Genomic DNA, 26,956 nt, shown 5'->3' with positions numbered 1-26,956 from the left:
ACAGCTTGCTGTTTTGGAAAACCCATTATAAGAAAGAAGCTGTTTGCCAGTAAAGACATATGTTGTCTGAGAGAGAAAGGTTTATAGTTTAGATTCAGGGATATTACAATGTCTGAACTACTCTAATACTTTTTAGTGAAATCAGAGGAGAATATCTCAAAATGGGATCTTACCAGATATACCAAATTATATGCATTCAGTAACTATATACGTCAGTAACTACTATGATATTGCCTCTATGGAAAATGTTTGCCAACCTTCAACCAATCATGGTATGTCCATAACTACTACTCCACTATAGTTGCTTAAGAGAAGGTATTTCTCCTGAACAACTACTATCAGAAAGTATAAAATGGGGGAAAAAGGATGATTGCATATATTACTTAACTTCAAGTATGAATGATTCTAAGTCAGGTGTTTCTCAGTTGGAGCATAGCTCACTTTGAGCCCTGGCTATGTAGGTCAGTTTCCACAAGAAGAAGAATATTTCCAACATGCCCAATGTTGGCAGTTCTTCAAGTACTCATATCTATCTACTTTTTCATCTTAACCATCCTTCATCTCTTAGAACCTGTCACTGATTTCAATAGCTGTCACTCTTATATCTTCCATTTGGCCTGTTGAACGTTTCCCTTTTTTTTCCCCCTCCTGGTTTACAACCTGAGCACAGTACTTAAATTGAGATTTGTTTGATCAAGATCCTGCAGACTTGAAAGTTTACAAACATTCCTGTTCTCAAGCATTAGCTTTTGGATAGTCCATTGTCAACTGTTTTTTTCTAGACTTTCTATATGGACTCACTCACCCAGACAACACCTATGGCCTCAAACATGAAAAGAACATCACTCTGAAATAGGAAATAGGAAAGAGTTTGCAGGTGTGACAGAGAGCAGACATAAACAGAGTCAACAATTTCATGTAATGTAGCAAAGAAATTATTATCTACTCTTTTGGAAAATTGATCAATTTCCAGAATTAGTAGGAAATCCTCCAGTATTTGACATTCTCAAACACAAATCATACACTCAAGAAAAAGAGTGCAATTTCTAAGAGTCTAAGGAGAAACCTGAAAAAAAAAAAATGAACTTTCATATTTGTATAGGAATTACTTCATAGGTGATGCCAGTCCCCTAATGAATAGTGAATTATTTTACAAACAAAACCAAATTTACCGTTGGAAATCAGCAACCAGCTTAACATCAGCAATGACAAGTTTATGCTCAATAATCATGTGCTTCAAAAGTTTGTCTTGTTCAGCCACAGGAAAATGCTCTTCACAGAAAATACAAGGCACAGATGGAGAACCGTCTAAAGTGGTGGTGCCACCTGGACTTTCTGGCAGGGAAAGCGGCTCCAAGATACAATCCTCACTGTTACTGTCTGGAAGAGATTAAAAAAAAGAAAGAAAAGCTGAAAACTGTTCTTTAGATCTTTACATGAATGATTTCTTACCTTCTGCATTAAAAGGATCTTAAAGATATTTAAATATCTCCACAAAGAAAAACATGTAGTGATGGAGAGTAGTATTTTCTTATCATTTTTAATACTTTTGTAACCCAGAGACAGGGAATAATGCAAAAGCAGTTCAAACTCCCCATTTGCTTGCTTGAATCAGAGAAATCCCTTTGTCAGGGCAGCTGTTCAAGTCTTTTTCTTGGACACTGGTCAGTGGCAGTACTTCTGAGGTACTTGCAAGCAGACAGGTTACAGCATGCTGGGTGAAGGTTCTAAGGTCCAGTTGTGACCTATGACTCAGAGTCATCACACAAAGGGAGGCAAATGGTATACACTGAGGCTATGGATGATGTCAGGCCAGGTTTGTAGGCTGCTATCTGTCACACCTGCAAACTCTTTCCTATTTCTGATTATCTGTTATATAGAGAGAAGATAGTTCTTATATTGCTGTGTGGTTCAAACGGTAATTTTCTGTTTGTGTCTTTTGTTTGCTTTTTTACACACTTAGGAATCAGAATTGAGGTTACTGTGAACAAAGAGATAAATGCTCAGTTACTAGACATAAATGATCAACATTACTCTTATCTGTACTACTCCTTTTCCTAACATCACCTTACAGCATCTGTGGTCTACGTCTACAATTTCATGACTTCAAACTATTAAGTAGTTGCATTGTGTCAGGACCCCTCTTTAGTATGCCTAAGGGGAAGACTGGACTTTTACTTCATTCAGGCTAGTGAATAGGTAGTAACCAGAAAACTAGGATAAGAAAACTAGGGTAGAACTTTTGACATTTGCAGAAGGGCAGGGAAACTTCTTAATAGTTCTTCTACAGACAGACAACAGTCTTTGGAAATCGGTTAATATTAGTTCTTCTGTTACATTTTATTTCTTATTTTTAATCTCACTGTATTCTTATTATTTAAAGCATTCTTTTTTTAAAAAATGGATACATGTCATTATACATTTGTCCATACCTACAGAATGTACAAATACCAAGCAGGAACCTTAAAGTATATACTTGGGATGATTATGATTTGTCATTAATCACAACAAATGTCCTTTGAAACTTTAAAAAGGTAATAGTGTGAGCTATGCATATGTTGAGGCAGGGAACTATCCTTTCCCTAGGTTTTCTGTGAATCTAATACTATTCTAAAAAAGTAAAGTAGTTTAGTGGTTGATGGACCTTTATTTTATCTATTTATATGCAGTGCTGAGAATTGAACCCAGTGCCTTACACATTCTACGTAAGTACTCTACCACTGAGCCCCAGCCCCAGCCCTTATTTAAAGCATTCTAAATTGAATAATTCAATCAGTCATTGGTAGAGGGATGACTATGGCCCAAGAATTAGATAAGAAATAAAAGGGGGACACACTTATTCACCCACTTAGCAAAAATCAACTGAGTGTCTACTGAATGCCAGTCTCTTCGGTTCAATGTTGCCTGACATGATCCTTACTCTCCACGTTAAAGGGCTTATAATTTGATCGAAGGTACAAATAAATTAAAAGTTTAAAGAGGGCTATATAGGAGCAGAAGGATGGAACATGTAACTAAGCTGAAAAGGGAAGGTGTCTCATAGGAGATGAACTCTAGTACATTACTCATATATATTCTGCCCATACTAAAAGTATACTAAACCAAACTGTTTATTTTGGTTCACAAATTATTTATTTATTTTGTGAATTTTAAATACTCCCACATGACAGTAGGGGAAGTATTCAAAATCCACAAGCACTTTATAAAGCACTATTAATGAATTAGGTTATTAGCAATTTATATTTATTACATTAGGCAATGGAATCATGAAATTCTATAGTTTTTTTGGTTGTAGGCTATGCTCTTCAGTGTAGGCTAAATTTTAATGTATTTTTATGTATACATTTTTATGTACATATCTATTTTTAAGCATATTACTTATCTAATTCCCCCATTTTAATATTAGAGATATGGAATAAACTTATGAAATTCTATAATACTTTATACCAGTAGAATACAACAAAAGGCAGCATATTCTGAATAAAGTTAACATTAGTAAATATTATCTACCAAATAGGAAATAACAAGTACCATGTTACATCCTTCTCTCCAAATCTGATTAAGATTGTTGTCATTTTGTTTGACTATAAAGAACAAGTGTATGATGATAATAATTGTCACCACCAACAGTAGGAACTAACATTTATTGGGTGTTTGCTATTTGTAAATTGCCAACAAAGTGCTTTAGGGTATTTTCTCAATTAATCCTAACTATCTTATTTGGTAATGTTATTATAATCCCATGTTCCAGATGAAAGAACTGAGACTAAAAAAGTTAAATAATTTCCTAAAGTAATAATGTAAGTAAGTGTCATGAACACAGTTAAAGTTCAGTCTAAACTCAAATACTACATTCTTCCGTTCCCAGTACCAAAAGGTATTTCCCTAACTTTCTTCTTAAATACATATTTTCAATGCTGTTTTGAATTTATATGTATTTACAAACTATGAATTTACATGCATTCTGCCAATGTGCTGCAGTCTCCCACTAGCACTTCTTGCACAAATCCCTGTAGCCCATATTTTTCAAACTAATCACTGGAGTACAGTTTATCTCCATCACTGTTTTTATTTTTTCCCCAAGACTTTACTGCAAACTCGACTATTCTGTGATTCATTTTTCTTCCCTTTTGTATATGTAATGTCCAGTTTTCCTTTTTTAAAGTTATTCTTAGGAAAATGGACTGAAATGTTCACGTATACTGGAACCAAATTTCTTGTCAAAGGTACAGAGAAAGAAAATCACGAATATGCAAATTTCATATTTTGGTAGTATTAAGTTGTATTTGGGAACTTGAATTACTGTGTATTCCTGAAAATAGAAGTTTGAACACAACATTTGTTTTAAATAACCTCTTTCTTTTATTTAATGTTTTTTAGTTGTAGATGGTGAGAGTTAACACTCTTAACCTATATATAACACCAGGGAATTTAGATCTTTTCTTATAAGAAGTAGAGCCATGCCTATGTTTTAAGCAGATATGAGAAGAACAAACTGGAAAGAGGTAAGTTTCAAGATGGGGAAACCAGTAGGGAGACCACTGTGGATGTTTAAGTGTGAATAGCAACATCAGCACTGGTCAGAGGAAAAAAGAGGGGACAGAAATTATATTGTTAGTTCTTGATTACTACTTGTTGGCAGGGAAGGAGTAGGAGAATAGGGAGCTTCCGGTGTTTCTGGTACACATGAGAGTACCAGTCAGCAACCCAGGATTACATGGAGAGAAGCAGGTTTGGTTTTATGGGAGAGAAGAGGAATAATGAATATGTTCTGGATGTGTTCAACTGATCTTCTCAGAAGTTAAATACTCCCCTATGACTGGTAAACAACTGTAGCAGAGACCGGTATGTATGTGATGCAACCATACCATCCTCTTTGTTTGCCAGGTTCTGGTCTTCCAGGTTCTCCCATGGGCTTGACCCACTCCATCTCTCCAGGCCCAATAAAAGCAAATATCTCTGCTATAATCAAGTATTCACACATATAGCTGCCACTCTGCTAGTCTGTGAACTCAATGTGAAGGAGATATCCATTTTCATGTGTCGTGTAGACTGAAATGGCTGCTGGAACAAACCCGGCATTTGACAGAAGTTTTTAAGTGAGACAGGAAAGAATGAATAATGGACCAGAGGTACTTTCAACTAGAGTTCTAATGTTAACTTAGTTTCTAGGAAAGTCCTATTTTGGGAAACACCTGTGCTTGTCTTTAAGGGAAGTTTCTCTGCTTGGAATTAAGGGCATTCCTCTTATATTCATAGCTAGATCTTTACTGCTGTGGACCATGGTGTAACAGATTTATCAGAAATTAAAAAAATAATAATGTAAAGTTTTTTTAAATTCTAAGATAACAATAAATATTATTGCGTGTAATAGGTTATGTTACATTCTCTTAGGAAGTTTTAAATTCCATTTTTACTCTTCATGTAGATATTTTACAGTAGAAAGGAACAAGTGTCATTTGGGATGCAGAGTAAGTTACACCCATTTCATCAGAGGATGTTTATATGGAGTAGACTTGAATCCTGAAAATATATTTTAGTATAAAGCAGTGTTTCAAAATCTGTTTGAGTTTCATCAATAGAGAATTTCTTTCTTTCCTTCCTTTTTTTTTTTTTTTTTTTTTTTTTTTTTTTTGTGCTGTGGGTTGAACCTGGGTTCTGTGCACTGGAGATCTTTTAAAAAACTACCAACTTCAGTCTAGGGATATAGCCCAGTAGTAAAGTACTTGCTATGTACTTTGATCCCCAGAACTGCAAAACAACAACAACAAAACCCTGATTTCAAGACCTTCCTTTATATTGAAGAAATTTTATTCTGCCCTAAAGAGTGTCCCTAAAATACTACGTTCTGGGCCAGTAAATATAATTCACTCACATTTGCCTGACAGATTGTAATTTCCAGCTGTTACGAATACTATATCTATACTTTACTGCATGGTTAAAAAATAATGGATGCAGAAAGATATAATACTTTGTCTCAGGGACCTTGAACCCTAAAATGTAGAAGAAAGTAAGCTATATCTTACAACAAAGAGGCAAAGCATCTTAGAAATTCTGCTTTAGTCCCCAAATGACTTTACATATGTGTTGCAAATTAACAACAACAAATAATCTGCTCTAGTTATCTCTTTGAATAGTAAGTTGTTAAAATGGACTATAAAAAAATACCATCACAAGGAAGTTGAGTTTTTGAGGTAATCCTACGCTGATTACTGACAATTGTACTGACTCTAGTGAAGTACCCTTAAAATACAAATTATTACTCTAGGACAGTGCTTCTCAAAGTTTAATGTGTCCATGAGTCACCTGGTGATTTTGTTAAAACACAGATCCTGATTCAGCAGGCGCTGTGGCTATGGAAATGTATCATTCAAATCTCCTGCTGTTTTGAGCAAAACTGACAATAGGAACTCAAGTGGTATGCTCTGAAATCATATTTGCATTGAAATGAATCAATGACAAGGGATGAACAGTCAACATCTATAACACACTCCCAGAACTCAATAACAAAACAACAAACAAGCAGATTAAAAAGAGGCAAACAACTTAAATAGACATTCTCCAAATAAAATATACAAATAACCATATTTGTAATATGAAGAGGTCCTCCACATTATTAATTGAGAAAAAGGAAGTCAAAACTACAATGAGATATCATCTTACACCTGTTAAGAGCCAAGTAAAAAAAGAAAAAAAAATGTTGGTAAAGATGTGGAGAAATATTAAAAATAGCACTACTAAATGATCTAGTTATCCCACTTCTGTTCACTTATCCAAAATAAAAGATGGGATCTCAAAGACATATTTGCACTCCTAAGTTAAAGCATTTCTCCCAACAACTAAGAGGTAGAAACAAAGGAATAAATAAATAAAATATGGCATATAAATACAATGAATATTGGTCAGCCTTTAAAAAGAAGGAAATTCTGTCATACACCATGACATGGATGAACTTTGAGGGCAAGATGATAAGTAAAATAAGACAGTAACAGAAGGGCAAATACTACATGATTATACTTATATGTGGTATCTAAAGTAATCAAACTCATTGAAGCAGACAGTAGAATAGCGGTTGTCAGAGGCAGAGGAGAGGGGAAACTGATAGCTGTTGTTCTGTGGGTAAAAAAATTCTGTTATACAATATGGAAAAGTTCTGGAAATCTGCTGTACAACAATGTGCATACAATTAACAGTACTGTACATTTAAAAATTTGTTAAGGGGGCAATTTCACATAATGTGTTTTTAAATCACAATTTAAGGGAAAAAAAAGGAAAGAGCCAAGTGAATTAAGTCAAGATGAGAGGAATCATGGTCCATTGACTCCTATTAACCAATCATGACCAAGTTACTTAAACCTCTCTTACTTAGCCTGCTTCCACAAAATAAAATGGATTCATCATAATACCCCCTGAAAGAGTTGTCATAAGGATTAAATGAAGAAATTAATATAAAGCACATAGTGCCAAGCACACAAACTCAATATAAGGTCATCTCCTATTAGAACTACTGATAATGAGTATGACTATATGTTTAAGGATGAAGAGAGTTGGCTATCATGTGCATTCATGTGTATTATAAATTCCTATGCATTAATTAAAAATATATATTCCAGGGGTTTCAATACAGATCTAAAGAATCAAATCACAAGACAGTAGAGCCTAGACTTCTAAGAAAGAATAAATCCACTTTCCGACTATCTATTTACATTAAGTGCTAATTACATTGTTGAAATTCAGAAGCTTTGCATCTCCTTGATCATCTGGCTATTTCTGTAGCACATCATAATAAGAGATGAGAGAGTAAATGATATTTTTGAGAGAAGGAAAACAGAAGGAATTTGTATGGCTAACTTCCATTTTCTGAGCATCAGGAAAGGAAGCTCCACTCATTTTAATGACCAGGGCTAAAATAAATGTGGAAAATGTTTAGAATTACCATTATGGAGAATTTAATTGACACACAAGATAAAAATGATTATAAAACAGCCCTGAAGGCCTAGCTGAGTTTAGCTAGATGTCTTAGTTGTAGTCATTATACTTACGTTTTAGCAACATCTTTGTATTCTGTGTCTAGAAGGATTGACTTTCTTAGAACATATGTTATATGTTCTGGGTTTTCAAATTATGCAACTTTACAAAAAATACATATACATAAATACACATAATAAGATTCCTGAACGGAAGCTTTAGAAACATCTTATCTAGTGTTGTCCAACAGAACCTGCTGTGATGACGTGTTCGCTGTCTGTTAGATGCTATCATTTTTTCTACCATTTTTATTTATGATGTATAAGTGAACAATGTCTCTATGTTAGGACTTCAAGCAACTAAATAATTTACTAAAATAATCACCATTCTGGAGTAGGGTCTAAAATATTCACTTTGCAGCCAGAGAGAAGGAAATAACCTGAAGACAAAACATGTAATAACCATATAAGGTATAATGACACAGTAACTACAAACAAAACCCCTGTGTAAAAGTATTTTTTTTAATTTGGTTATAACAATGCCTGATATCACAATTGTCACTATTAAAGTTAACTTTTAACTACTAGTTTTGGAAGTAAAACATTATATAAATAGTAATTTACTACTAAAACTTGCTGTAATTGATTTTCTATAGCTTACTATAAAAAAGGAAAAGACCCTTATCTATGGTGATATATATTCTGGAACGACTGTAATAGGGCCAGATTACTGCATCTGCCTGTGCTAAAGATGTACTTAGAAAAGGCAATGTGCTTTTCCATGTAGAAGCAGGAAAGACAACTCTTTTGCTCCCCACATATTTTCCTTTTCACATTCTCTTTCTATAAAGGAAACTGTTTTAGTTGTGAAACTATGTGTCACATTTTATTATCTAACAATTTCTAATGAAGCATTTTTATTTAGTTAATATGCAAGTGTTAACAATAGCAAAAAATGAATCAGATGTTGTGTGACAACATGTGGCAACTATCCTATTGTAACATTAAAGTTACTGACATGTCCAACCTTTCTAGAAACACCTACATATTTCTTTCTTATACATCCACAAAGCACTATCCATTCATTGAATTTTCCCAGAATTGGTTGGGAAATGGATCTATTCTTTCTGTTTAGAAAACTTTTAAGAATTCAGAAGCTACTGAAAAAGTGGGTCAGAAGCAAACAACTTAATAGACTAGAGGTGGACCTCTTTGTAGAAATGTCTTGATTTCCCATTCACATTATGAGTGGACTGCATGGCTGGCTACTTAGACAACACTGATCAAGCTCAAAGCAATGGAGAATCCCAAATTTTGGCTGATGCTCCTCTTCAGTGCAGCATTACTTAGCTTCAAAATAACATAATGGTGAAAATACATTAAGTTTCCTTTCTCAGGCAACTTTGGTAAAAGGTGGGAAACTAAATGGTACATTGGTTTTATTTCTTGGCTATAGATTACCTATGTTTCTAGTTTATTTATGATACCTTCTTACCTTAATCCATGCTATGAAGAGGAATTAGTCATTCTTAAAATTAGTCTGTTTTAATAATGCAATAGTAACAATATTGTGGAAGCTGCAGTTGTTTGAAATGTTATTGAGTCCATGACATTTTAGAAGGAAATAAGTCCTAGGAAGAGAAAGTAAATGGATAGAAACAAAGCCTTTGTCATTAATTATGATAATTGTTGATTTATATGTAGATTTAAGTCAGACAAGATTTCTGTTAAAAATATGGTTTAAAACATACATACATATATTCAGTTCTCTAGAAATATTTTCTTTGCTGCTTATTGCCAATGAGAGAATTAGATTCGAAAAGGAAATGCAGGATGAAGGCCCATACTCTATATGATTACATTAAATACTCTTACATCAATGATATTTCCTCTACTGCTCCTACTCAAGACTTTAGCTTTTAAATTAGGACTACTATAAGTGATTATTTTGATAGGACCATAACTAGGAATGCTGGGGCTTTAAATGGAATTCAAGGTTGGATATATATTTCATTTTAAGAAGCAACAGATACAAATGGGAACTAGATCCTCAATTTTATCTCTTTTACCAGTTTAATGTAGAACGATTTTTATATTGTAAATCTTGAAATAAAAAAGGCATTCCAATCTTAACATTAGCTACTGGTAAATTTAACCAGAATAACTTACTGCCAACAATGCTGAAGATCCTAACAAGAGGGTCAGTGTAACAAAAGCCAAGGACCAATAAAAGGCTCTCTGTGAAGAATGGGGTAACAAGGTGATTGGTGACTGCTCTCATTTATTCAGTTCTATAGACCAAAAGAAAGGAAGGGAAGGTAAACTGATTTAGAAAGAGCATATGCTTCATAAATAATCAGTACTCAGTGGAAATTTCATACTGTATCTACAGAGGTTAGAACATGTGAATTTCTCAAACTTCCTCAAACCACACACGCACACACACAAATCTCATCAATTAGTTCCTTGAAAAAATTAGTATTTGCCTTTCTGAGTGAAAAGTACTGTTTTGTTGATGACTCAACAAATACATTTCTTTCTTTGATTTATGTCTTCAACCTATGAATAACTTAGAATAAAATGAAATGTGAAATGTGCTTTCAGGTCAGTATCTATGTAGAAAGTATTTTTAATTTAGACAAAAGTCATAGAATATATTCTCTACTCTTTAGGCAAATATTTGGTCATCTTAAATAGCAAATATCACACCAATAACTAAAATTAAGGAAATTTATGCCAATTCTTTTTTGACCTGTTGCTGAGATGTTAAAGTTAGCAATTACTAATTTAGTTTAACTTTTTTAGAGGACAGCCTACAATTAATACAGTGGAGTTTGTCTGTGATAGTATTGGGATACTCAGCATTGGGTAAGTTAGCTAAGATTCTATCTTAAGGATTTTAATTGCTGAAATAGTAACAGACCTCCTTATAAAAGCCTTCTCAGCAATAAAGCAGCTTTGTCATAGCAAGGATTGAAAGATTTGAGGATAAAAAATAATAAACTGTCTTCTAAAGTTAGGCAAAGTCTTAGCTGATATTTATTGTATAACCGTAATTTCATGAATTTGTTTTCCTACAAATAAATTCTCCCTTCCTGTCCATTTTCAGACAAAAGGCTGTGCAAGGTACTAAGAAGTGAGCTGGACTACCTTCAAGGAAACCACACCTTTTCCCAAGGGATGCTGGTCATGTTCATCAATATATCTCACTCAACTAAAATCTCAGAAGCACCAAAGGAGAGTAAAGAACAAAGTGAAAATTTCAGACAGCCTATATCCAGCAGACAGGGGGAGACAGATGTGAGTGGTACCAATAGAAGGTTAAGAGAATAATTCTATAAAATGGGCCCGATCCAGTATGCGGACACCCACATGCTTTCTTTTCCAAGAAGCAATTTACCTGCAACCATGCCTGGTTTAAGGAGACAGGATATGTCACATTTCTCAGTAAACTACCTGTTATCTGCAGGAGAAATGCAGGACCCAAATATTGTCAAAAAGAGGAACCCATGTTACCATGAAAGGGGGAGACTATTGTGACTCTTTTAACAGACCAGATCCTGGAACTCTGGGAGATAAGGATAATTTCTTCTAACTATAAAATCTGTAAGAATTTATGGTTAAGAATCAAATTAGAATGGGTCAGCACATACCAATATGACCTAGAGTTGTCATGGCAGTGGGGACTTGAAAGTCTGATGTCATTTTGCTCTCAGTTAAGTCAAGAGGTGGACTTGAGTGGGACTCTTTGGGAACTTTCTGGGATCCCCAATAAAATTGTAGTGCAGGAGAGGCATCTTGTCCCTCTCCTCTTTGAGAGGACCAACTCTCTATCTTGAGAGTATCTCCTTTCCCTTTTCCTATCCCTTCAATAAACTCATTGCCTTTTACTGAGAGACATGTCTGAAATCTTTCTGACTTGAACGCAAGAATTGTGGTTTGAAGGGAGTATCTTTGTGCTGCCTCAGTTTCCCAAAAGGCTCCAGCCCTGTAACACAGCAAGTAAGATACCAAATCACAAGACTCACTTCCTCAGCTTTAGTCACATACCAGACTGCTAGTGCAGGTGTTCTGGCCTTACGTTAAGACAATTAACAAATCCTTTTTCTTCATGTTTTACTTGAACCTACTAGGTTCTCTACTGACTGCCTTTATAAAAACATATTAGTGAGGAGTCATTTAAAGTTTCTCAAACACTTGTGATTCAGTCAAATTCAGACATTTAAAACAATTTTTTTTTTTTTTTCCAGTACTGGGGATCCAACTCAGCACTCTACCAGCTGAGCTATCTCCCCAGCCCTAGAAAAATTCTTTAACTTATTCATCTACTGACAACTACTCTGCCTTTGGTAAAGTTTACTATCTTACAGGGAGATCTTCTAATCTTCTATAAGTTTAGTACCATAAATCCTATCTCCATGATAAATGGAGATCTCTAATCTATAAGTTTAATATTGTAAAAATGCTATTTCCATGATAACAATTTTTTACAAATATCTGACCATATCAGAAAAACCACTTGACTTCTAAGAAGAAAGATGAAGTAGTAGACTAATGCTGGATAATAAAACAACAATTTTAGTCTTACCATTTCAGATGCAATATTAAAATTTCTTATGTATGACATCATGAATACAAAAATGAATAAAAAGGTAATGTAAATCTCATCTCTAAAAGAATAAGTGATCTAGTTAGGTTAAATATAATACATTGCAAATTATTCCAGTACTGAGTTTTGCCACAATTAATCTGACTAGCACTTGCTTTACTGGAATGCCTAAGTGCAACTACACTAGAAATTACACTCTAATGAATACCTTTAGTTATTTTTATTTTATTTTTCTGGCAGTGGCTCTCAACTGTGACAGTACATATGAATCAACTCAGGAGCTTTCAAAACATGCTGATTTTTTTTTTTTTAAACCAAGCTTCTTATTTAATTTCTCTATGACGACCAGGACATGTTTTATATGAATCCACAAACCACTGTTCTAATGAAAACCTGTTATGACCAATTCTATGACTTTATAAATTAGTACACGTGCAAAAAGGTAAAATATTCTGTGGAGTAAGAGTGAAAAAATAGTTTTTCTCCTTTTGGGGAAAACATCACCTTCTTGATAGGTTTCAGAAGAAAGAATATTTTGTGATGAAAAATTATATTCTATAGATAGTAGATTGATTAGAAAAAGGACTATATAAACTATACTAAAATTACAGCCTTTACTGATACAATATATGTTCCTTTATTGTGAGTCACCTCATATACAGTTGATAAACTGAAGAATAATGTTAGTGTATGCTATTGGTTCATATGTATTTTTTTTTTCTAGCATAATAATAGTTTGAAGCAACCAGGGGCAAGTTTTCTCATTGTTAAAAGAAAGCCTGAGTAACACACAAATGTCTTTAATAAAACTCCTAATTCTAGGAAAATTCTAGGAAGTCCTTTCTTAAAGCAAGTGGGACTTTTAAGAACTGCTATCCTTTTCACTAGCAAACTGTGTAAGGAATCAGAGAATGCAGATGTAAAAACTGAAAAGCCCATTTTATCCTTTTAAAAAAAAAATCTAACTAGTCAGGTGCAATGGTGCATACCTATAATCTCAGCCCTCAGGAGGTTGAGGCAGGAGGACTACAAGTTTGGGGCTAGTCTTAGCAACTTAGCGAGATCTTTTCTCAAAATAAAATAATAAATAAATAAATAAGGGCTGGGCTGGGGATGTAGCTCAGTGGTGAAGCATCCCCTGGGTTCAATTTCTACTACCTACCAACCAACAAACAACAACAACAACAACAACAACAAACCCAAACACCTAATTGATGGAGATATATATATATTCTGGGTTAATTTTGATGACACTGATCTTCATTAAAAGTACATGCTCCCAAGACCAAGGTTTAAAGAAAATGTTAAGAATCAATTGGACTATGATTCTGGATGTAAATGCATTGCTGAATTAACCATTCTATTCTTATTATGATTGTTCTGCTTACAAAGTTTCACTGGTTTTAAGTGATCTGTCCCTAACCCTATTTCCCCCACAAGCTCTGTTATTTTTATTGTGTGATTCTGTGGAACACAAAGTTTTTCAGGAATGCATATATGGTATTGGAGCAGAAGCATCTGTAAATAACCAAGCATTTTTTGGGTAGAATACAATGGGACAGGTGAGGGCATCTACTGGCCACTTCTGATAATACAGCTCAGATCTAAATTTTGACAAGGCTTTGATCTTAAGAGAAGGGAACCAGGATTACTCCATGTTAGAGAGAAAACTATGACCCAAAAGTTCTATTCTATTGAGACATTCTCCTCAAGGAAATGTTAACAACAAGCATTCTTGCATATGCCAATGCCCACTATGCCAAATGACTGGTTATTTTTATTGCTGCATCAAGTTATAATTAGTCAACATGGAGGCTTTGTGCCTTCCAGAAGCAGTTCCAGTTCTTTCCTGAAAAATAATGAGAAATATGCTTTACAACCAATTTTACCAGAATGATTTAACCCCCATCCCATCCTGATATATAACTGCCATGCAGTGAGATAAAAATACTAAACCGAGAAAGATAATAAAATCTCACTTGAGATTTCTGGTCTGCAAGATTTGGGGTATTGATTCATGGTCAACCACAATGACATAAAAGGGATAAAAAAGTTTCAAAAATGAAGAAACTCCTTGAGAAATCTGTATTAAAATGCTCAAGTAACTGCATTTGAATTCATTAAGAGGCAACCAATGAAACCCAATCAAATATTTATATAAAACATACATAGTAATAATAAATTGAGAGTAAATAAAAATAAACAAGGCAGGAAAAGATTATATGTACTGGCAAAACAGTAACCTGTCCATGGTTTTGGTACGTGTTAGTTTGATCTAAAGGTAGTTCTTGTGTTTGATCTAAAGGTAGTTCTTGTGATTCTTAAACAAAACGAAACAAAACAAAACAAAAACTATTTTGGATATGCAAAAAAAAAAAAAAGTACTGGCCTATGAAAAATTCTTTGTACTTCTACTTGTGTTATAAAATCATTTCAAATTTCTAGTGTTTGCAAAATAATCCTATCCGGGATAAGGCCTACACAAGAACACGGAAAGACAAAAAAGCAACACATCGCAGTCACAGTGGCATGTGCCTACAGTCCCAGCTATTCTGAGTGACTAAGGCAGAAGGAACTCTTAAGTCCAGGAGTTTGAGGCCAGCCTGGGCAATGTAGTAAGACAGACAAACAAACAATAAACTCAACACATTGTAAATCCTTAAGAAATATATAGGTAATACTAAACGAGTATTCCCTGTTTCTGAGGAAGATTGCTTACCTGATGGTCTTATCCAAATTAAGTTAATTTTTAAACATATTAAGTCCTATGACTTTTGAGTTTGAAAACAAATTTCAAATGCTCAGCTACTACGCTATGTGTGTGCACATGGGCTTACAGGCATGTTGTACATGTTGTATATGTATTTTCCCCCTAAGGCTACAACAAGTCTTCTTCCTTGAAGGTCAACTTTCCTTCCATTCTATTTTTATGCTTTCATACATAGTCGTTTTCTCGGGTCACTAGGTGAAAAGGGCTGGGCTAAATAAGAGTTATCTTCCTTGATGGATCTGATTTACAAAAAAAAAAAAAAAAAAAAAAAATGAATTCACCTTCATTGTAAGTGTCATGGCAATTGGCTTTCCAGAAGAAAACATTCAAAATCATTTAGACTCATTTGAATGAGTCTTACACAGGGTTTAGCTGTTCCTACGAAAGGAAAGGATAAAGTACCGGTTGCCTAAGAATTCTGGGAGCATTCTGGGAACATCCAGGGAAGTCCTGGGGAAGGTCTCCACTGGGACAGGCTATCACCACTTGAGGAGTGGAGTGGGCTCAGATTCCACTTGTGGAATGAGAAAACCTTGCTTCCTTCTGTGCCCCTTGCCTTGCAGGTCTGATGCCTCAAACCTCCTAGTCTTCTTCCAGATTGCTCATGGTCATTAAAATGAGAGACATGTTAACTGAAAAAAAGAACTGAAAAGGGAATAAAATGAAGGAAACTTTTAGAAGAAGACAACAGAGACGGGCAGTAAGGGAGAGCAAGTGTGAGAGTGACCCAACAAAAGCTAATCAAATATTAGCGATTACTAAAAACAGAGTTTATTGTTCTTTCTCATCCCTTTATTCCCCAGGCTCTTCTCATATTCAACTTTGAGTATAAGGAGCTTCAAGTATTTAAAACATAAACACCTTTCAAACAGAATGTGTTTATTTTCAATAAGATCCTAAAGTTAAAACACATTAGGAAAATGTTAATTGCTTAAAACTGATAAAGATGAGAGCAGCATCAAAAGATAATAAGTTTCCAAAATCCTAGCTCTCTATCCAACATTTATTATGGATATAGCCACAAAACAAAACACAATGTAAAGTAAGTTATTTGGGTTGTATAAAATAAGGAATCATGAAACAGTATTACCCTACATATATGTATGATTACATGAATGGTGTGTATCTACATTGTGTACAACCATAAAAATGAAAAGTTGTATCCCATTTGTGTACAATGAATCAAAATGCAGCCTGTAAAAATAAAAAAGATTTTAATTAAAAAAATAAGGGATCAATAATTCTATTTAACATAACCAATACACTTAAAAATATAGTAAGAGGCACAGCAGTAGTCAAATAACTTTTCAGAGCAGAAATTTGTTTTGCTCTGGATCTCACTGCCAGTTGTCCTTTCAGCTGTGTTTTAAGCCAGTGATTCACAACCAGGGAGACGACACTGTTAAAATGACTTGGGAGCTTACTGCCCAGCAAAAGCCACTGAGATGAATAAACTGTAGCTCACAAAAGACTGAAGAGCAATAGGTTTATGAGTATCAAAGAGATAATTCCTACATTTATGAAAGGATATACAATGCGAGAGAGAGGGAGGGAGACAGACAGATAATTGGTACATTTAGAGATTACTCAGAATCTTTAAGAATGATTTCTTTAAAATTTAACATTTGTGTGACAATAATGTTATAAGAGAAAATCTAGAACTAGCCAAAGAATATCTTGAAAATGAGGAAAAAATACTACACCAACCCTGTTAGCCTTTGGTGAAGACTTGTTTTAGGAGTACAATAAAATTTTAGAGCTTTCAATAACATTGTCAATGTTTCACATAGCTAAATTTTATAACTATTTTCAAGTGTCAGTTTGTTGTTGATATACTGGTGAGGTCTTCAGATAGCTTATCTGAAATTTCAAAAGCTGTCATGGCTTTTACCCCATTGTGAAAAAAAGTCTTCAATTTTTGGTTTCTGATTTTATATCTTGTGATAATCCAGACAACAGTTAGTGACCCACTGATCAGACAGTAACTATACAGCAATTTTAAGATTAAAAAGTAAACATAGGAAGCAAAGTTGTCTCTTTGCATTAAGATGACAAGACTACTCACAGCTTCTATTGTCCTGTTTTAAGGTTTACAGAGCAGAGAGAGCAATATATCTACCTTCAGCAGCTTCTTTTTTATTCTCCCCATCTTTGTGTGTCAGAAAAAAAAATGTTTTGTTTTTTCTCTTTATTCTCACACCACGATCAACACAGGCTTCTGACAGCAAGCAAGCAATCGATTCTGAAGTGGATTCCAGCTGGGTGTTTTCTAGTCCAGTTCAGTTCTGATACTATCTACCTGGAGATAGTATCAGATCTCACAGGTTGAGGGCTCAGTACCCAAGAATGCCCTTCAGATGCCAGTCACAAACCTCAGGTTGTTTTATGTATGCTTTTGACTGAATGGTTACAAATTGTGGTTCCCACAACCTCTTCTTTGGGCTTGTTTCATTTGTTTGAGTGGCTTACGAAACTCAAGGAAACATTTACAGCTTTATCATAAAGCATGTTATAAAGGACAGGGAAGAAGAGTTGCACAGGGTGAGGTATGTGGGACAGGCATGCACCCTCCAAGAGCGACCACATGTTTAGTTATCCAGAAGCTACCAGTCTTTGCTGCTGCTTCTCTCCCACCACCCCCTTTGGTTGTACTAAGGCCTGAACACAGGGATGCTCTACAACTGTTATGTCCTCAACCCTTTTTATTTTTTATTTTAGACAGGTCTCACAAAGTTGCCCAGGCTGGCCTCAAATTTGTGATCCTCCTGACTCAGTCTCTTGAGTAGCTAGTGTGATGGGCTGACAGATCTGGCTCCATGAGAATGTTATAGGCCATACTCTAAGGGAAATGACTAAACAGACTCCATTTTGCTCTGAGACTCCATGTTATGTAGGAAATAAGTTTCTCCCATGGGAACACCCCACCTCTGTACCCATCATCAGTTACTTAGTGTGACATGTTTAGTAATATACAATGGCAACTCCTACGTAGTAAAAATTGCTCTTCTTTGACCTCTATTGTTCTTAATCAATGTACCATGTAAACAGTAATTGTGTGGATGTTAGCAATCATTCTTTAGTTTGTACCTAGGTAAGGGTCAGTTTGACCCACTTTCCCCTCTGTCGATGATCTCACGAAGTTAGTTTGTAATTTTGAATCATAGCAACAGACACTTATGGTTGATGTGATTTTTGGTATAAGAACCCCTACAACTCTGTGGTCGGGGCAGTTCTCCCAATAGCCATTTTTTGGGGCATTGTGTGAGACAGTCAGCTGGCCAGCTTAATAAAGACTCTCAAATTTGGACTTCTCAGTGGTGATTGGTCTGTTCTTAAGTTGCGCTCCATAACACTAGAATTACAGATGTGCACCACTATGTCCAGCTTCTTTTGAATTTTTTGTGGAAATGTCAAATGTCAAATAGAAATGACTGAAGCATAAACAACTGTGTCAAAATATGATTGGACTAAAAAGATACGATCTAATGCTAATAGACAGCACTCCTCCAGGACTTGAGGCAACAACTCTTTGGAGTGATAGAGTTCTTATGACCATTATCAGACAAGGGCAATTAAGATAATTTCTTTATAGCTACTTCTAAGAAGAGAGGTGGGGAAAGAGTAACATTTATATGATTTGCCTTGGGGAAGAGATATGAGCCAGGAACTATAGCCAAAAATCAAGAAATATGTATCGTATGACTCCAAATGCTGACCCTTTCCCCCCAACAGACAGGCATCAGGTATAAGCACTCTTTTCCTCTTACTCAAAATAAAATTAATAGCTCTCAATGATCCTCTGTACTTCTTATTTTTGTGGGACTGGGGATTAAACCTCAGGCACTCTACACATTGAAACATACCCCAGCCCTTTTAATTTTGAGACAGGGTCTTGTTAAGTTGCTGAGGTGCTGAACTTGAAAACTTGTGATCCTCCTACCTCAGCCTTCTGAGTACCTGGAATTACAGGTGTGTGCTACTGTGCCTGGCACCTCTGTACTTCTTGACTGATGTATACATTTCTTGACTGATGTAATAATATTTTTTTCTTACTAAACTATAACTATATGACTGGTGGTGGGATTCTACATCATGTATAGCCAAAATAATAAGAAATGATACTCCATTGTATATGATATATCAAAGTGCATTCTACTGTTATGTACAACTAATTAAAACAAAAATTAAAAAAATTCTTACTAAACTATTTTGACTATGCCTAAATAGCATTTTTTAAAGCATCCTTTTAAAACCTTTATCTATTTATTTTTATGTGGTGCTGAGGATCAAACCCAGTGCCTCACACGTGGTAGGCAAGTGCTCTACCACTGAGCCACAAACCCGTAAAAAGAATTTTAATACAAAAATTTCTGAACACAAAAATGAATACACAGTTCACTTGGGACTTTTAATCAAAATGAAGGGGAAAATCACCCATCATCCCATCAATCAGAAATACCCACTATTAACATGATTTTTCTTCATGTGTATCTTAACATATATGTTTATTTTAAAAATACAAAAATGCTTTCAGGTTACATATTGTTTTTCTCCACTTAATATGCCAACAAGAACTTTCTACACCATTAAATATCTGTCTATGAAATTAATGACAAAAACTTCAGTATTCTAACTTTGGAAGATAATTTATTTTCGAATTCTCCATGTTAGATATTTAGGTTGTATACATTTCTTATTATTATAAACAAAGTTGTAATGAAAACCGCTGTAGCTAAGTCTATGCTTTTTAAAAGATATTTTTCTTGGGATTAATGATTAGAAGTAGAATTCCTAGGTTAAAATGCATGGACATTTTAATGTGAATCACTTTCATCTCAAGTTATGAGGTGGTTAAAGGAAGTATGGACATTAGGAGGAACCAAATATCATAAAAGTTGACTTTGAGTATGAACCTGATTTCTTTCTTTCATTCTAATATGAAGAGTCAGAAAAGATGGTCACCAATCTCTTCAGTCTGCACCTCCCACCCCACCCCCAGAGAAATAGCCTGAATAGGGCTCTATTACAATTGAGGCCTATTCCTGGGTAGGAAAGTAGCCTCTTCTTAAAGTTTTTTCAGCAAGACGCAGACTACAACTGAGAAGAAACAATTTGTTATTTCACTAAGGAAAGTTTTATTCAGGATTGATTGAATTAAAAATTGAATTGTTTAAAACTTTCTTTTGCCCTCGTCTCTTCTCTCAAGCTTAAAGACATTTCTGCAATACTTTGATTGATTATTAGGCACAAATCAAGATTAACTCCCCCTTCAACTAGAGTGATTATAAATAATTACTGAATAAGAGTTAAATTACTGAGCTGAGTAGTTAGTATAGATAAACAATCTAGTGTTTGTAATCATTGGTAAGTGGGTCTGTAGGATCAATCATGTATCATGACCTCTAGTGGTAGTTTCCAAAGTGTGGTTCCCAGACCTGCAGCACCAGCATCACTGGGGAATTCATTAGAAATGCAAATTATGAAGTTCCAATCCAGCATGACAGCATCAGAAACTCTGGGGGTGGGGCCCATAAATTTGCATTCTAACAAGCTCACCAGATGAGTGTTGATGGAGTGTAAGAACCACTGGTCTAGAGATACCAAAAGATCTTTAAAAAACTCCTAAATTGTTTCACAAGATTTATGAGGCACAAAAAGGGACAGATGCCTAAAATAAGACTGGAGAAGAAAGTAGGGACACAGTAAGGTAGAACCTGCTGTATCACAACAATGTTTGGACTTTCTAAAGTAATTCAGTTTTCTCAACAAGTGATTAAGCCAGAATCACCCAGGGCCAGATCTAAATTAATCTAATTTTGGGTTGGTTCAGAGGAAGATTCCCAAGTGATACAAAGTCCACTCCTTTGTCTACATATTTTTGCATAAAAAGGGTCACCATGGCTTCTAGACCCACAATCCATTTCAACCTTTGCCCTCAAGTTACAAGATACATTTTATATTCTGTTATAAATGACTTTTATTGGTATTGTCCAATATCCTACAACTGAAACAAACCTGTGCTTTCAGAGGTGAAGATTCTGAGAGATAATATATCTTTTTAATCAGAGGTAATTCTGAAGATTAGAGCCTGAACCTTTATGGAATCTAAAAACTCAAGAAATTTTATTTAAAACATTATGTATATGCAAAGATATAATATCAGGGGAAAGTGTTCTCAGTTTTTACCACATTCTCAAAGAGATCTGTTTTGGTGATAAAATCTTATAAACCAAACCAAACCCACAAAAAAGTCCACTGTCTAGAAAGTCAATGAAATCTATTTAAAAGCCTGATAAATATTACATAAGATGCTGTCACACAAGTGTACACGAAAGGCATGCATTGTATGACACTGGTAGTGAGACAAATCTGAGGGGTCATACTACCCAGTTTCATGATCTAGGCTCTAAAAGCTGGAGCTTAGTTGGATCTTACTATTTCACAGCTTTATGTTCTTCAAGGACAGACTGATAAAGAGGATGGCTTGTTCTACTAGGCATTATGCTAGGAAGTTTACATAATCTCTGATTTAGTTATCAGAGAAGTCCTATAAGGAAGGAAGTTTTGTTTCTTTTTTCTTTTTTTTTTTTGTGGAGTTGGGGATCAAACCCAGGCCCTCATGCATGCAAAACAAGTACCACCACTGAGCTGCAAAACAAGTACTACCACTGAGCTGCATTCCTAGTTCTGGAAGGTAGTTTTGTTCTGTGAGGTTGTAATAATCATAAAAACAATTGTAAACTCATCCAAATGGGTCACTGACAGTTTGATTCTGTTAGTACATTTATAAAAATTGGTCAACTAGCAATACCCTCATTCAATGACTACAATGAAAGGTTCATCAATCCCCATACATTCCAGCTTCTGAGAATCTGTCAGTCCCTTATCTCTACAATTTCCAAAACCACAAATAAGATCAGTAGTCTGAGATTAGCAGTCCTTTGTTCAGAAAGGTTGTGCCTTACAAATACAGGTTTTTACTGTCCAGAAACAATAAATCTAGCTTTCTGTTTCAGATATTGAGTAGAGTGGCCTTTTCCTTGACATTACAGTTACAAATCAGTTAAAAGTCAAGAGGACTGGAACTCATTAAGTCCTAGTTAAGAACCCAGGTTTCACTTTCCCTGAATTAATATTCAAACTTCTCAATCATGATGAAGAAACCTTGGCTTTTCCTTCCCTGTCTTGGCAGTGAGAATGTTGTTATTTAAAAAAAAAAAAAAATTATTGCTCTGTTTTGTTTTTATTATTATTTTTATGGACATTATGAATAGCTAAGTCCCTGTTAAGTTAAGCAGTATTATTCATCACCATTTAAAACCAAAAATAGTCATATTTTTAATTGAAACAAATTTACTATATAACTTCCTAAGTGCTAAGCTTTGCAGTTTCTAAATACGATAACATTATATTTTTATACAACTAAGACAAAGTATTTTTCTTAAAAATATATAATGCTCTACATTGTTTACAAAACACTGAGAGGCAAGCCTATGGAACATGTTTTCTGTTATTATATCACCTTTATTAATATAATGAACTTATATTTACTAGCCTTTAATATATAAATATAGAAAATAAATCACAAACAATACTTTTTTCATAAATCAAAATATAGTAAGGCAAACAAATAATCCCTCCCCAAATTGAAATTAAAAATATTATTTTCCATGGGAACTTAAAATGTCAAAGTTTTCTTTGTAAGGACAATGCTCCCTACAATGCTTTCTCTCTGGTTTTCATTCTGACCTTTAATATAAAATTGAAAATTCCTGGTTTGACCATTTTTAGATCCAAAAATCTGGGGAAACAGCCTTATGGTTCAATAATCTTTTTTTTTTTTTTTTTTTTTTAATGATTTCATTTAAAAGTGTCTCAGTGTTTCGGAAGATAGAACATGGAGATGAAATCTATTGAGGCTGCAGAACTAAAAGGGCAGACTGTAGGAAGAAGAGATTAAATGCAGGCAGGCTGGGAGCAGTGTACAGAACTCACTGTAGATAAACAAAGTAATGAGTTAGGGAACACCAATTTCTAAAGAAAATGAGTACACCCTTGGTACTCATATGCTAGGAGACACTGAACAGAAGAATAAATGTTTAACAAAGGAAAATACTCTAAACCTTTAGCAAAGTAGCTTTAAAAACTTAATAGAATTCTGAGATACTAACTGCCTTCTGTAAGTCAAAGGATATTACTTAAAAATAAAACAAATGAATTTATTTGTAACAAATGGTAGTTCAGGTCACCTTCCTTTCAAAAAAATTCTATTACAGAATATTCAAATGAAAGCACGCAAAATGACACAAAGCTTTGACTAGAGGCTTTGATATTCAACAGGATTAAACAAATGAGCACTTATGTCTTTTAACAGGGAGAAGATTATGAATAACCTCAGACACATTCTAAAGGAACCATGAAGGTTAAAGAATATAAGGATATTGGATGAAATATTACATGTAATAATATTTAGACAAAATGCATGAAGATAAGTTAGGTTAAAGGTTATCACTATAAAATATGGTCACCCCCTCCATCATCAACAGGAGTGACCATTCGCTCATCTTAGAAAAGCAAGAAACAGTTACCAACAAAGGCCCAAATGAAGTAATTTGCTTCTCTTAACTTGAAAACAAAACAAAACAAAAATCAACCCTACAACTAAAAAGATTAGAGCTGGGCATATAAAATGTTATCCATTAGCTCTTTGTGGGATGTAGCAAATTTATTTTGCATCTTTTTTTTCAAAAATTTTTTTCGGTTGTAGATGTACACAAAATCTTTATTTATTCATTTATTTTTATGTGGAGCTGAGGATGGAATCTAGTGCCTGACACGTGTGAGGCAACTGTTCTACCACTGACCTACAGAACCAGTCCTCTTATTTTTTTTAAATATACCAAAAATCAAAACTGTTAGGTAGAACAGACATTACAAATGGCAAAAGGATTCGCAAATGATCTGCATGCATGGCATTACTAGTTTTGAAAGAAAAGATGAAAGTTTGAAGCTTCATTTATTGCAAGCAACTGGTTGAAGCTAAAGACACTAAAAAACTTAAAATATAAGGGAAGCCAAGTACAGAACTCAAAGACCAAAACAGTACCAGAATGGTATCTTTTTACATTTATGAAGTTACCAATGGCTGAAGATCTTCCCATGTAACCTGAGCAAATTCAGAAACAGAACCTAATGAGGCAAGATCTACTAGAAATCAAATAAAAGTCACATGATCTATCATCACAAATTCTAACCTCTCTCACATATTTTGTGATTGCTTTGCATGAAATGAACAATTCTTCCAAGTCATAAAAGAACTGTTAAGACTAAAAAATATTTCAAATTTGTCAGAAATGAATCTCAGATGAAAACTGCAATCAGTCTATGTTATAACTACTTATTTCAGAAGTCAGAAAAGATGGCAGAGAGGCCACAGCAGGTATAACTGTTTCTATCACCCATGCTCTCTGATTGGCCTCCCCTTCTGATTTCATCCCGTTTTTGTCTCAGATTTAGAAAACTGATAAATTCCTTACACTCTGAAATGTAATTTGAAAATTTAAGACTGATCTCTTCCCAGAAATAACTGCCCTATCAAAGCAAGACTGAGGGGTTTATTTAAGAATCTCTGGAGCTAACACAGTGATAGAAAAAAAAAAAAAGGAAATGATCCAATAACCAAAAGTAAAAGGATTAAATGAATTACAGAAATCATGTAAGAAATACTATTAAACAAAGCAAGTTATACAAGTTTATAATATGATTACACATTTATAATATGATCTGTATTTCTAAAAAAAAGTGTGCATGTGTGTGTGTATGTGTTTATGTATGTGTGTGTTTTAAAGTAAGTATCAAAACAAAGACAGCTAAGCTGGAAGGGGGAAGGAATTACTTTTGTCTTCTTTCTGTCTTTTTGGTGCTCTAGCAGTTTTTATATTTAAGTTTATTTAACAGATAAACTTATCCATTTGGTAAATTGTTTCATTACAGATTTTTCTAATGTATCTGTAATTCATAGATTGTTTAATTGATATCTGGAAGACTGTATGGAGTCCTTTTATTCCTTTTCTAGAAAGGACATGCTGGAGGATGAAAACTCCAAAGTGAAAATAGTTCAGTTTGTGTGAGCTGTTACTTTTGTGCATGCATTAACACATTCCTAACTTTCCCTCTGGAATTCTCTAATAAAGCCTTGGACATTAAAAATCTCCCCTAAAACCTTGTCTTTTTCTTCCTTTTATCTCTTTCTTGTAAATAAAAGTCCTTTTGGATATCACAAAGTCATGAAAAGTAAACAATTGAAAAAAAAAAAAACAAAGACTAGATTGTGTTTCTGGAATTAATACTTCTTAAGCAAAAATTTTTAATGGTGTAATAATTTCAAAAATGAATCCCTTATCAAAGTACTGGGAAAAAAATCTTTGGAATGTGTTATGGCTTAAGTTTTAACTTTCCAGAGATTTAAGGCTCATGCCACTCTTTGCTGTCCTATACTCTACTCCTAGACTTTGCTCTTGGGCCAATTAGAGTTAGGTGAGTGTTTTAAAGAGGAAATGGATTTTCTTCTTAATACTTGGAATATACTGTAAACAGAGACTATCAATCAGTCTTTTGTAATACGTAAAAGAGTAACAAACTTTGACTTAGTTTTATTTGTGCAAAAATTCACTGTAGTTTGTTTTATTATTTCTGGGGATAATGAAACAGAATAGAATATCTGTGGGCATGTTAAATGTCTTTCTCATTAAATCCAGCATTTAATGAATCAATTCATTAGTAACACGCCTGGTTTATTATCTCATTAATACAGATGGCTAATATCAGCAAGGGAAGTATAAAAGAACCTCAAAAAATACAAATTTCAAGAGGACATGGATATGAGGGAGAAGAGTATTTGAAATATTAAGGACTTTAGTTTTTCAAAGATTAAAACCAAAATCAACTTGCTAACGCGGAAAGGAGGACATTTATAAAGATATATTAAAAAAAAAGCCACAAGGTAAGTTTGTACTGTGGGGATAAATATGTACATAAAAATGTTCATTTGAACCAAACAGACTATTTTTGAACCAAAATCATAAAATATGATAAGAACATTTCAAAAATTTATATGTAAATGCTAAGTAAGTTTTCCCCACAGAAGGCTATATATTTTTTTAAACTTCTACTGGAAGATTTGCCCAACTTGACACATAAAAACAAATTATTTAAAATTAATTACTAATAACAATAGGAAAAATGATTGATGACATCATCTACTTATAGCCACTTACTTGGCAAACGGAACTTCAAAATAACTGAATGGTACTGGGAAGAGGATTGCTAGGTAAAATATAGATGTCTGGTTAAAATTGATTTTTAAATAAACAAAAAATAGTTTTAAAAAGTATAAACACACCCCAAATGTTGCATGGTATTGTGTAGTACAAGTATATCCTATGCTGCACTTGAGACCTATTCCAAAAAAAAATTTTATCTGAAATTCAAATATAACTGGGCTTCATCCTTTATTTTCCTTTGCTGAGTTGGGTAATCCTAAGTAGGAAAAAAGCAAACAAATGTTCTCTGTATTCAAATTAGATGCTAAAGCTGATGCACTTACCTCTT

The 26,956-nt window shown here is 34.2% G+C and overlaps 1 protein-coding gene across 2 annotated transcripts in view; it reads right to left on the bottom strand.

Annotated features, from left to right (window-relative positions):
• Positions 1-26,956, bottom strand: part of Znf277 (zinc finger protein 277) — a 138,550-nt gene that overhangs the window by 64,379 nt on the left and 47,215 nt on the right. Inside the window, exons 1-2 of one of the 2 annotated variants that reach the window (XM_047560825.1) lie at positions 9,463-9,598; positions 1,173-1,380 (exon numbers count right to left, since the gene is read on the bottom strand). In XM_047560825.1, coding sequence (XP_047416781.1) covers positions 1,173-1,231 — 59 coding nt within the window. In that variant the 5' untranslated portion in view covers positions 1,232-1,380; positions 9,463-9,598. Of the gene's footprint in view, positions 1-1,172; positions 1,381-9,462; positions 9,599-26,956 lie in introns of those variants that run through there. The other variant, XM_047560824.1, reaches the window with a different exon arrangement.

Source organism: Sciurus carolinensis, chromosome 8, assembly GCF_902686445.1.
Source record: "Sciurus carolinensis chromosome 8, mSciCar1.2, whole genome shotgun sequence".
In the NCBI taxonomy this organism is placed as follows: domain Eukaryota; kingdom Metazoa; phylum Chordata; class Mammalia; order Rodentia; family Sciuridae; genus Sciurus; species Sciurus carolinensis.
The sequence above is the reverse complement of the archived record's forward strand: the minus strand, read 5'-3'. Positions and strand labels throughout refer to the sequence as shown.